This window comes from Macrotis lagotis, chromosome 3 (genome assembly GCF_037893015.1).
Source record: "Macrotis lagotis isolate mMagLag1 chromosome 3, bilby.v1.9.chrom.fasta, whole genome shotgun sequence".
NCBI classification, from domain to species: Eukaryota; Metazoa; Chordata; class Mammalia; order Peramelemorphia; family Peramelidae; genus Macrotis; species Macrotis lagotis.
In genome coordinates this window covers 252328253-252341400 of record NC_133660.1, presented here as the reverse complement: position 1 = coordinate 252341400, position 13148 = coordinate 252328253, and the positions used below count along the sequence as shown (strand labels likewise).

The window sequence follows — 13148 nt, the reverse complement described above, 5'->3', positions numbered from 1 at the left end:
AGCCCCTTTCACAAAGTCTTTATGGCTTTTGCTTCCAGGATAAATGTGGACTAGTTTTATATGTCTTAGCTTATCTTCTAAATCACATCAGAATTACCCCTGTCTCTTCCCTGTCTTTTACCAGTTACATTGGAGTTTAATTGTGAATGTCTTATTATTTCTAATTCGCTATTTCATTTGGATAGCTTTGACTCCCTGTTAAAATTATCATAATATTAAAAAAAGTTAAAATTATTTTGATTTACTTATCAAAATTAAAACTGGGGGCAGAAATTGTGTTATTAATGCTTTTTTTGTTGTTGTTCTTTCCTTTCTACCTTCCCCCAGCACCTAACACCGCGATGAGCATGTAATGGGGTTGAATGAATCCTAGTTGGGAAAGAGGACATTGAGCAGAAAGTACTTGGTAAGTGGGAAGCTTTCCTTCTGATGTTCATTATTTATTTTATTTTATTTTATTTTTAGGTTTTTGCAAGGCAAATGGGGTTAAGTGGCTCGCCCAAGGCCACACAGCTAGGTAATTATTAAGTGTATGAGACCGGATTTGAACCCAGGTACTCCTGACTCCAAGGCCAGTGCTTTATCCACTACGCCACCTGATGTTCATTATTTATAAGCTCACCTCAGTCTCCTGGGTGAGAATTGAAATTCAGATCCCTCGGAGGAATTTGGAAGGGGAAAAAGGTGTTAAAAACAAAGGAAAGAAGTGTGTCTCTGGGGAAAGAGAGGGCATTTCCAAAAACTAAAGAAACCCAAATTCCCTTGGAATCTGGTTCTTAAAATCCTCTTCCAGTCAGTGAAGGTACTGGTTTCTCATGTAGATATTTCTGTCTCAAAGCTAAAAACTGAAGAATACTTATCCCTGCTAAGCTAGTCAAGTCTTGGGACTCCTTTTAGTACCTCCTTCTCCATTTTGTCCTTGGAATCCAACCAGCCCAGGCCTCACAAACAGACCAGAGGATCCTATGTAGGGTAGGATTGTTTTCTCTCCCAAAAACAGACCGGATTCAGGTACCCTCCTGTACCTGAACCCAATAGCCCAAGATAAAGGAGATAAAAAATGAGGAAGTAACTGCATTATAAAAGATCCCTTGGCTCTTACCCTTTCTCAGCCCTGCAGTGTGAAGTCACTAAGCCATAAGAACTTTGCCTGCCTGTAAACAAACTGGCCCTCATTTTCACTGTGCTCTCCTTGTTGGCCTGCAGTTGTATAATCCACATGACTTTCCAGCTACCCTTGGCCTTTTTTAACCTGTAGTTTCTGGTTGTTAGAGACTTGTGAAGGGCACAAAAATCTTTTATGGAATGAAATTCCAAAAAAAAACTTAGCTTATTCAACTTATTATTATTATAGATAATAATAATCCCTCTGAGTGAGAGATACAAGGTTTCTTATTGTGAGTAAATAGCATGTTTTATTGCAAGGTCATTGAACAAACCTACATCATTCAGAGGGCTTTTTTTTTTTTAACTTTCTAATAACTCTCAGCCATTTTCTAGATCATTTGATTTGACAAATATTCATTGAGCACTTACTATGTGAATGTGATGTACTAAGTATTGGAGGAAATGGAGAGAGCTGAAAATGGTGATATAAACTATGGCCTCCTTTGCTTTTGCCTGGCTTCTAGTCTATCCTCCTTATGTTTCAGAGGAGGAAAGGAGTCCCACAAAGACTATTTGTTCCAGGTGGTGCAGTTTTTAAGTGTCAGAGCTAGAGATCCATCTAAGGAACTTTGATACTAAGTGCAGGGCTCCTCCATCAAGCCATTCTGAAACTGATGGGCCTGATGGCACTGTTGATCACTCAACAGTAATGTATTTATGCAATACTTAAAATAAGTTTTTAATTTCCTTATGAAATAGAGAGCTATATCCCATGATCTGAATCAGTGACTTTGAGTTTTTGAACATACCACTAAACCTGTACTTGACTTATTGAATAGGTATAATAGCATAAGTAACCTAACAATTTTGGCTTCATTTTTTATATGAGTCTCCCCTGGATATTTTTAGTTATATGTTATCCTTTCTACCAACTATAGAACTTTTCAATAGGAAAATGATGTGTCTAGAGGTATCAGAAGAGCAAAATTTTGTGAATCCACCCTCATTCCTGACAGATCAAGAACAGTGTTTGGACTTTTGTTCACTTTTCCATATTAGACTTGTTGGAGAATCGGTTTACATAAGGCCTAGTCTGAATCAAGCCAGGAGCCCTTCCTTTTTTCCATGTATTCCAATGTGTCTCATCAGCCCCTTTCTCAGAAGCCTTTATGGCATTTGCTTTTTTGCCATACAAAAGGCCAAGACATCAAGGCACTTCCTTGGCTCTCTTTAAATTTGACCTGATTGAAAGTTCTTATCCATACCTTCATCTCAAATTCAAATACTGCTACTGTCTTGGTGAAAAGAAATGACAAGGATGTTTAGTATTAGCTTGGCGATGGTGTACTAGGCTCAGCCAGATGTTGAGTCGAGAGCTTGTAAGGACCCTTTTGTCTTAGAATGTTTGCAAAGGCTTGACATTTAAAGGAATAGAACTAGCTGAAATTAAGCTAATAAGGTTCATCTAATTGTTATAATCTTAAATACTACAGATTGGAAGTGGTATCATCTAAAAATCACAAATCAGTACAATTGGAAAAATCATAGACTGTCTTTTTTGAACTTTCTTTTTTTTAATTGTAAAATACAAGCTATTGCTTGAATGCTGCCCCATAAACCTATCAGAAAAAAGTCTAGTATATAATACTAGTAGTTTTGGAAAACAAAATGACTTTTTAAAAAGTACTAAATGACTTTATTTGATTATTCCACAAAGAAATTTAACAAAAATGATCATTGTGGATTGAAGAAAATGCTAGGTGGCATAGAGCACTGTCCTTGGATTCAGGAGGATAGGAGTTCAAATTCAGCCTCAGACCTTTGCCACTTACTAGCAGTGTAACCTTGGGCATATCACTTAACCCTCGATTGCCTCATATCCAAGGCCACCTCCAGTTATTCTGATCTATATCTGGTGACTGGACCCAAATGGCTCTGGAGGAAAAAGTGAGGCTGGTGACTTAGCACAAACCCCTCCTCACTCAATCCACTCAGATCCACTTCATGTACCTTGTAATGGCACCACCTCCTAGATGTGGTAGATCTAACATTAATTTTGTTGCACAGTGGAATATGCATGTTTTATTTGATCTTTTTATCTCACCCCTTAACTACCATAGTCCTCTGCATAGAGTAGATACTTAAATGCTTGAATCAACATGTAAAAAAATAAAGTATCTTGTTACTGATCAGAATTTGTTTTGTGTTGTTCTTGTTGTTGTTGTTGTTGTTAAATTTCAGAGAAATCAGGCATTCAGATAAACAAAAGAAACAAGATAAAGTAAAAATGTTAGTCCCCCAAGAAGATGTGTGTAATCACATGAAAGTGGTCGTTCGTGTGCGTCCTGAAAATCAGAAAGAAAAAGCTGTTGGCTTTTATAAGGTGGTTCAAGTTGTGGATGAGCACTTAGTGGTCTTTGATCCAAAAGATGAAGAAGACCATTTCTTTCATGGGAAGAAAACTATGAATCGAGACATTACAAAAAGAAAAAGAAAAGACCTAAAGTTTGTGTTTGATGCTGTTTTTGATGAAAATTCTTCTCAGTCTCAAGTTTTTGAACATACCACTAAGCCTGTGCTTGATGGCTTTTTAAATGGGTATAATTGCACAGGTAACCTAACAATTTTGGCTTCTTTTTTTTATATCAGTCTCCTCTGGGTGTTTTCACTTATATATTATCTTTTCTCACAACTATAATTGTTAGAAATGCATATGTGCTAAGGTTTTTTTTGCTTTATGTAGATTTTTAGACTATTTTTCTGAAATGATAATAACTTGTTGAAATGTTGGTAGTTTATGATATTTTCAGTTTAACATCTGAATGTAAAACTTATTTACATTATCATAGCTTCTACTTAGTGAAAAAGTTTCCTCCAATTTTCATTTCCTAGTTCTGTCTTCATATATAAAAGATGCCTTTAGGCAAGATACTGGTCTGTGCTTGGTGCTTTCAGAAAGGCCTCCTGGGTTGATACTGTGGTAGAGCTCACCTTTCCAGCCTGTCTCCCAGCTCTGCCTTTGCAATTTTGCTGTCCCCATCTGTGGCATTATCTTTCACCTCCAGATCCTGCTTCCTTCAAAGACAGCTCAAATTCCACACTCCACAAAAGGGTTTTCCACCCCACCCCCCACCTTACCTTCTCCTTACACTCTTATGTTTGTGGTTTTTTGTGTCTTCTCCCCATTAGAATGTGACCTTCTTGAGAGATGGAACCATATTTTTGCAACTCTTTGTATGGATGATTCATAGCAGCTGAAGAACACCCTAGAACTCTCTGAATCATGAGCCTAATGGCCTCATGGTGGCATCATGCTTGTCTAACCACCTGTATTTTCCCCATCATACCCCCTATTTTCCTAATATCATGCTTTTGCCACCTGTTACATCTCCACATCTGGATGCAAGACCCCTTAGAAATCTAACATCCTAGATCTTTCTTCAGTTAACATCAGCAAACTACTTTGTCATTCTGGGGCCCAAAACTACAATAGAGAGGTTCTATTAAGCAGATGTTGTCTCTGTTAACAGTATATTTCATGTTCTCCTTAGTCTTTAATCTTCTAGAAATTCCATACTCCTTACTTTAGGGCAGATTCACCTTTTTTTTCAACAGTGAGGTACTGCTTCTAAAAATTCTCTTGATTCCGATTTTCCTGAAAGATGACTCTAGATCAGTGATAATAATAATGTTAAATATTTTGAGAAATGGCTTCTTCTTCAACATTTTCTTCCAGCTTTATTAAATTTTGTCCTTAAAAGTCCACTTTAAATTTGTTACATAAAGAGCAAAATGGAGCTTCATTGTGCTTTCTAGAGAAGAAAAAAGTTCTAGGGTTTGAGACAAAAGGTCTAAGAACTTCCACTTTGCCCTGTCCTGACTTTCATCTCTAACATAAGTGTTGAGCTATATAATTTATGAATTCCTTTCCAGGTCTTATTCTATAAACTCTTTTTTTATATAATTGTTTTAAATGAAAAACTTTTCTTAGTCTGCTTTACATGCTTCAAAGATTTTAGTAAAAACTTTCTACCTGAATTTATTCAAAACTGAATTTTTTTCTTCTTTATATGTTTTTACAACCAACACAAGATTAGTATATTTAATTTTGTACTGATGCTCTGTACCCTCTCCTTCCTCCCTTTTAATTTATCCCCCTAAAAAAAAGTTTTATATGGTTCTTCCATAGACTTGTGCATTATTGTAACAATGACCTTTTATTCCAAACACCTTTTTCTGAAAACTTAGTGCTTGCATATGGTGCAACTGGAGCTGGGAAGACACATACCATGCTAGGATCACCTGAAGAGCCTGGAGTGATGTATCTGACCATGTTAGCCCTTTATCAATCCATGGATCAGATTAAAGATGAAAAATTATGTAGCATTACAGTTTCTTATTTAGAGGTAAGTTGGAAATCATTACTTTTTAGAATAATTCAGAATGCTTGTAAATTATCTAGAAAAAACTCTGTGAAGGTCTCCTGTGTTTTTATAGTAGAATTTTGTTAAAGGGAGCCCAGTAAAGCTTTGTGATTACTGCTTTTTAATAGCATGTGTAGTGCCCTGCAAATTTTACAAACACTTCATTCATTCTCCTCTTTCTGTCAAACTTTCTTTTTTCAATACCTTTTTAATTTGATTGCTTATGAATTTGATTTTGATTGCTTCACCATTCATGAATGCAATTTATTTCCCTATTTTTCAGGGGGAAAGTGTCTCCAGAATGTTAGCTCTCACGAAAAGAGATCAGAGATATCCTGATTCTTGCTCAATATCTCATCCTTATTCTATAGACAATGGAAATTGAAACAATGTCTAAGCATTACAAAAGGAGATAGCAAAAAAGAAGTGGTTTTATTAGGCAGGAAAAGAGAAAACTGAGGGAGAAGAGTGAAGTGGGAAGGTGTTCTTTTCCTTAAGTATTATGAGAGAGGGTTCCTATGTGAGCAGAAGATAGCTGAAGTTGCAAAAGATGTAGATTTCAGGTTGATCAACTTTATGAAAATCTTCATAAAAATTACTACTGTTTAAAAGTAGGATGATCTGAGGACAACTAGGTGGCATAGTGGATAGAGCCCTGGAATCAGGAGGACCTGGGTTCAAATCCAGTCTCAGACACTTAATAATTACCTAGCTGTGTGACCTCGGGCAAGTCACTTAACCCCATTGCCTTGCAAAAACAAAAAAATGGAATTATCTGTCTTGGGAAGTGGTGGGTTCTCTTGGCTGACAGATCTTCAAGTTCAGGATTCAACAGTGGCAATGTTAGTCAATTCAGATCAGAACAGCCATAATCTTTGGGTGAAGCTTTTAATGAATTTTTCAACTGAAGTCTCTGTTTCTGGTGGGTTATTTGGGAAATTTGAGGTGATAAGGTACCAAATGTCAGGGGAAAAGATCTATGAAGAGTCCTGATCTTTCCATATCAGATCAGGGTCTTTAAAGTTGGTGAAATAATTGTAATTGGGAGAGCCTGGAGTGATCTGACAATATTAGCCCTTTATGAGTCAATGGCATTATGAGCCATTTTCAGAAATGCAGAAGTCAGTTTTTTATCAGGTGAGATACTTTGTTTGGAATATGAGTTTTTTATTTACAGTTATTTTTCAATTTTTTCATGTTTCAATCAGTTCAGTAATTAGTGAAAATATGGAATTAATAGTTTCATGAAATCCAAGTAACTTGTTTAAGTAGAAATATTATCACTGGTCAGCATGCTTCTTTTGAAGTTTGTCAGTCCTTCCACTTGGTCCTCTTAGAAAAGTCATTTCTCTCTGGGACCGACTACAATGTCCTCAAATAAGAGACAGACTAATTAATCTCTGAGATGCCACCTCTCAATCTTAGGATCCTAACCTATTAATCAGTTTTCCAAAATTAGTTTTAAAAACAAAACCAAAAAATCCAGAAATGGATTTCTTTTAGTGGTCAAGAATCCAGATTTGCATGTTAGCAACCAGCTCTTTTCTTAACTAATTCTCTCACTTTGAGTAAATGGATGTATTTTGTTTATTTGTTAAATGAGAAAATTGATCTGCCTGAGTCCTAAACTGCTTCTAACCTACAAATTCCTTAATTATTTAACTAGTTTAAAATTGTTTCCAAATTTAAAAATTGAAGATTGTAGGAGATTGATCTTAAAATTGACATTGCAGATGGAAGAACCTTAGAAAACATACAGTGTTACCAATTCATTTTATAGATTCAAAGAAGAAAAAAAATATCAGTTCTAGATAATGGAATATAGATTGGCTCCCAACCTTTGTACCCTCAAATTCATGATTTGACTGCACACTAAACCACTTATATCTCCAAATGCCATCCTTTACATGGCATAGCAAGCTATAGTAAATAAATATTTCTTGAGTGCCTATTACATGCAAGGCACTGTGCTAAGCATTGGAGATGAAAAAAGAAAAATAACCCCACTGACATGTGTCACATCTCTAGATCTTTCCTTATTCCTGGAAGAAATATTGAAAGTGATATGTCACTGACTCTTGCAATATGAATTAGTTTATTATGTTTTAAGCTTTAATTTAAAATTTTAAACCAATGGCTAGTTGGGTTTTATGTCACTTGCATAAGGGAAAGGTGTCAGTTTAAGGCCATGGAAATGAGTTGTTTTTTTGTTTTTTTTTTTACCAATGGTAGTAAATGGGTCCCAGTTTGAAGTAAAAAATCTTTTGAGGGAATCTGTTTATTCTTAGAGATCTGTATTTAGGTGCAAAAATGTGTTAAAGAGTGTTGATATTTCTAACTTGACAAGTCACATAAGTTAGTGTAATGTTTTTTTTTTAATCACTACTAATACAAGGTGCTTTGTTTTTAGGTATACAATGAACAGATTCGTGATCTCCTAACAAATTCAGGGCCTCTGGCTGTCCGTGAAGATGCCCAAAGAGGGGTAGTAGTTCAGGGATTAACATTACATGAGGTATGTAGAGTAGACTGGTTTTGTTTTAATTAGATTAATTGTAAATTTAATTTTTCAAAGCATTGTCTACCAGTTCCTTTTTATTTTCTGAAATTAATTTCAAAAAATGAAATTTAAAAATTTGCAATTAGTAAAGTACATTTGATTTATATTCCCACAGATAAAATACAATTTAGTTTTAAATATGCACACAATAATATAATTTCTTGTTCTTTTTCCAAAATGAAATTTATAAATTCTTTGAATAGGGAGCAGGTTCTAATCTGTAAAAAAAATTGCTTTATGACTTGAACAAGTTACCTAACCGCTCAAGTTCAGTTTTCTCATGTAAGAAATTGTAATGGGTAAAACTAGCTGCAGCATCCCTTTCAATTTTAAGATTATAGTAAAGTATTTTTAACACTTGGAACCACAGGTTTTCTTCTCTGTGTCTCCCCAGAGATCCTAAACCACTAAATTGAATATACAAAAAGTAACTTCATTTAAATTTATGGTTTTTTGCACTTAGCATCATAGATTTGCAGATGGAAGAAACTTTAGAAAACATAAAGTGTTACCAATTCATTTTATAGATGAAGAAAATGAAACAAAGAGAATAAGTCACTTCCTAAGGTCACATCATTTATTTTGAGATTCAATAATAAAAAGTTAACTTATGAATGCTTCTTTTCCAAAACTCTCTAGCCTAAAACCTCTGAAGAAATTTTGCAATTATTGGATGATGGAAACAAGAATAGAACTCAACATCCCACTGATGTGAATGCTACCTCCTCTCGTTCTCATGCTGTTTTCCAGGTAAAATAGTGCCAAGACATCTCAGACCTGATGTCCCAGATATCACAAAGATTAAAATACTACTATGAAATTCTTTATCATAAGGAATTAAATTTCAAATTAATAGATTAGTAAAGCATATTTTTTATGCCCAAAGGGCATTCATACATGTAAATCCTTTTCCACTTATGATTTAATGTGTTTTATAACACTTGCTAGATATTACCATAAACAGTACTTAGCATTGATATGACATGATTCAGAAGTTCTGGTGTGTGTGCCTTTATCAGATTCCAGTGTCAGTGTTTACTTCTTTTTGAGATCTTTAATTGGTGAAAGATCTTTGAGTTTTTAATAAACTTGCAGTGTTACTGCTGCATGGTTGAAGGAAGCCTACTTTATAATTACAGAGTGGTTATTCACTTTATAATATATTGCCCATATGATTCCTTTATATGGCAACATTCTTTAGTGCTATTAAAATATAATTTAATTGATACTACTTTTCAGAAATAAAACTTCAGTAAAAACTGTGCTTATAATTATGTTATTTCATTTGCAAAATTATATTACTATCTAATGAAATCATAGTAAATATTTTATTTCTGATTCATATGTGAAAAGGAGGATATTTATTATTAATTAGCTCCCCATCTATGGTAATTAAACCATGAAAAAAATTTAGCTTGTAGGATTTGAAGTAACCATTTCATCATTTCCACTTCTTTCTTATTTGACTCAATAAATAAGAAAAACTGTATATTCAAAATAATCAAGACTCCCATTGGTTATGTATAACTTATACATTCTTTTGAAAAATTAATATCAAGTTTAATACGGAGAGATCATTTTGTCCTCATTGGTGTGCTTTACCCATATTGTATTAACTTTTAGATTTGCTACCAGATTTCTTTTCCATGTGAGCACATGTAACACTGGAGATAGATAGAAAAGCCAGGCAGTTCCTCTTCTTAGGGCCTCACATTAGCTCTCAATTTAATCTTGATAGCAATAAACACTTTCCCCCACACTTGTCCCTGCTAGAAGTGGAGTGGGCTGCCTTGAAAACAATGGGGTTTTATTGTTCTTCACAAATTGCTGGATGAACACTTTTCAGGTATGATGCAGAAGAGATTCTTTGTTAGTCATTCATTGGCTATATTGTCTTAGATTCTCTGATTGTGAACTTGAAATTTCCCTCTCCAGTTATCATCTCCTAGATTTTCATGTCTCTGCCTCAGAGACTCAAATATGCCATAAGTAGGGTGCTTAGTCGTCATCTAGTCTGACCGTACCTTCTGCAACACACCTAACAAATGACTCTCCTCCTGAGGCAGTCCATTTCATTGTCAAATAGTTCTCAATGTTAGGAAGTTTGTCCTAATAGTCAAACTTAAATGTGTATCTTTACAACTTCCTCTCAGGACTCTCCCAAATTCTATCCTCTAGAATCAAATAAAACAATTCTGATCTCTCTTCAAATCACAGCCCTTCAAATCTTGAATTCAACTATCATTCCTCTGCTCTTATCCATAGCTAAACAATCTCAGTTTCTTCAAAGAATCTTATATTTTGAGCTCATTGTTTTTCCACCCTTCTAATTTTGTTCCAAATATTCCAGCTTTTCAAGTGTTTTTTTTAAAATGCAGTAGCTAGCATTGGACATAATACTCCAAATGTGTTCTAGCTATTCCCATAATTTGATGATAGTAATGCCTTTTTTCCAACCCCTTGCTATCTCTTAGCACAACCAAAATCACATTAGCTTTTCAGTTGCCTGGTTCTGTACAAGTTGGTATATCTCCCCATTGGATTGTCTGCACCTTGAAGGAAGGGGCTAGTTTTTTCCTTTCTTTGCATTTCTAATGTTTAATACCAGTACCTAGTAAGTGCTTAAGAAATGCACATTGATTGACTACCATATCATATTTTTGACTTTTATAGAAATTCCAGGTCATTAAAAATCCCGTAACTTTTCTATACCGATTGCATCTTAGTCATGAATGTGATTAGGTTTTAGTCACATTTTACACTTACACCTTTTACATTTTATTTTATTTAATTCAACGTAGTATCATAGCCTAAGATTTTTTTTTTAAATACAGTGACACCCCCATTTAGCTATTCCCATTTAGACTTATGTCATCTACAAATTTATCTAATGTCCATCTTTTTCACCAAAAGAAACTTTGCCAAGTGCTATATAAGACTTGGCAAAATATTATCTCTTATAAGTCCCCTGAAAAAGAAATGAGATTAGTCTGGCCTGAACTGTTTGTGATAAAGACACATCAGCTTTTTCACTGAAATTCCCTTTACTAAATGTTCACTAACATTCTTTAATAAAAACACTCAGGCATTAAAGTAAAGTTAACTGGATTGATGTTTGTAGGTGCAGTATGCTTCTCTTTTTTGGAAAAAAGGCCATTTATCCTTCTCCAAACCTATGGTACCTTTTCTGTTTTCCATGATCTTTCAGAGATTACTGATACTATTATATTCACCAGTTTTTGGTACCCTAAATGTAATTTTTCTTTTTTATAATCATTAACAATAGTTAACCTGTATAAATGTAGTGGGCCTTCCTCCTCCTCCCTGTTCTTCTACATCTCATGCGATGCCCTTTTCTCCTCTCAAATGACAATCCTCACTTCTTGCTCTCTTCTAGCCTTTCCTCTCCATCTTCTACCCAGCAGCAAATACTACTTTTCTAGAAAGGCTCAATTTGTGACCCAAATGTTACTTTTCTTCTAAAAATCCTTTGAGTTCCCTGTCTTCTTGGCTTGCTGGGAAAATCATCCGGCTTCTGGCCCCTGCCTGCTTAACCTCCTGATTTTATATTCTCCTTCTGTTTTGCATAAGGCACTTTGCTGGGAACTTTTCTCTCACCCTATGTCAAGTATTCACAAATGCTATATCTGGTGGTCTAGAAAGGCTCCCCTCTTCATCTCTTCTCATAAGCCTTCTATTCACCTCCAGGCTCAGCTCAAGTCAAGTCAGGTCAGGGGTGCTGCAAAGCTATCCCAGAATCCCCTCCTGGGAGAGCACCTTCTCTTCTATCCCTTTCTCACCTCAGCCCCTAAATAGAGTGAATGTGCCTTTAGGGAAGAGTCTGACTCTTAGTTTAGCAAACCCCATTACTCTAGCACTATCCCATGCATTTATTCTAGTCCACAAAGTACCAGTAATATGAATAGCATTTATTTTGCCTGTGTTTGAGGTGTATGTGGTGCACATGCATCAGCTTATTATCACTGTCACTACAGAGACTTTTTCCCCTATTTTTATCATTTTTGTTAATACTGGGAAAAAGCATTCTTATTTATTGCATTTCTTTTAATTTTGTGTGTTTCTCCCCTATATCTTATAAAAGATTTACTTAAGACAACAAGACAAAACAGCAAGCATAAATCAGAATGTCCGTATTGCCAAAATGTGTCTCATTGACCTAGCGGGATCTGAACGTGCCAGTGCCACAAATGCCAGAGGAAGCCGTTTTAGGGAAGGTGCAAACATCAATCAGTCACTTTTAGCCCTTGGAAATGTCATCAATGCCTTGGCAGATGGGAAGGTTAGTTCTGTGGATATGTATCTTGGACAAAGTATTTATAATTTTATGTGAAAACAATGGCCTCATTAACTACAAAGTATACTACTTCATTTTCAATAAACTTTCAAGAGGATAAACAGGTTTTTACATATAGTTCTATTCCTTCAGAGTATAATTGATCATTATGCATGCTTTCAATTTTCCATTCTTTTATAATAGGTATTGATTCAACTAAAAGTAATAAATATCAATTTAGGTGCCTTATGTATAATATTCATCCTGAGAAAAATGTAGCTAAAATGTATAAAACACTTAACTTTCATAAAAAAAAGTCAGAATTGGCTAATTTTGAAGCAATAGAACCTTAAAAGAGATTAATATTTGTAACATTTTATCCCTCATTTTAAGATCTATTTATCACACACATAATATTGATATTTATGTGCTTAACGTGCATCTAACATGCTCCTTAGTTGTTTTAAAGTTATTTTAAAGCTTTAATTGATTGCTTGGTCAGAACTTTTTTATTCACTATAAATTCACTATTTTGAAATTGCAAATGTTTTCTCAAAAAAGGAAAAGCAAATAACATAAACCATTATGGGTTGTCCCAGGAGTGCCTTCCAACTAGTAGATTCCGTGCTTCTCTTCTGTCTTAATTTTGAATTAAAAATTTTAGTTATTGAATCTTACTTCATTTTTTTTCTTTCTGATAACCTTCTTGTGACCCATATCAACTGCCCATATATTTACACTTCTAGGCCCTCCTGACTCAGTA

General features: G+C 34.8%; 1 protein-coding gene across 2 annotated transcripts in view; it reads left to right on the top strand.

The window, feature by feature from the left end:
• The first annotated feature begins 323 nt into the window (after positions 1 to 323).
• The window catches only part of KIF18A (kinesin family member 18A), an 80408-nt gene continuing 67583 nt past the window's right edge, over positions 324 to 13148 (top strand). For both annotated transcript variants that reach the window (XM_074230409.1, XM_074230410.1), the window contains exons 1-6: positions 324 to 406; positions 3349 to 3719; positions 5356 to 5513; positions 7942 to 8046; positions 8731 to 8841; positions 12194 to 12391. In XM_074230409.1, coding sequence (XP_074086510.1) covers positions 3395 to 3719; positions 5356 to 5513; positions 7942 to 8046; positions 8731 to 8841; positions 12194 to 12391 — 897 coding nt within the window. In that variant the 5' untranslated portion in view covers positions 324 to 406; positions 3349 to 3394. The remainder of the gene's footprint in view (positions 407 to 3348; positions 3720 to 5355; positions 5514 to 7941; positions 8047 to 8730; positions 8842 to 12193; positions 12392 to 13148) is intronic.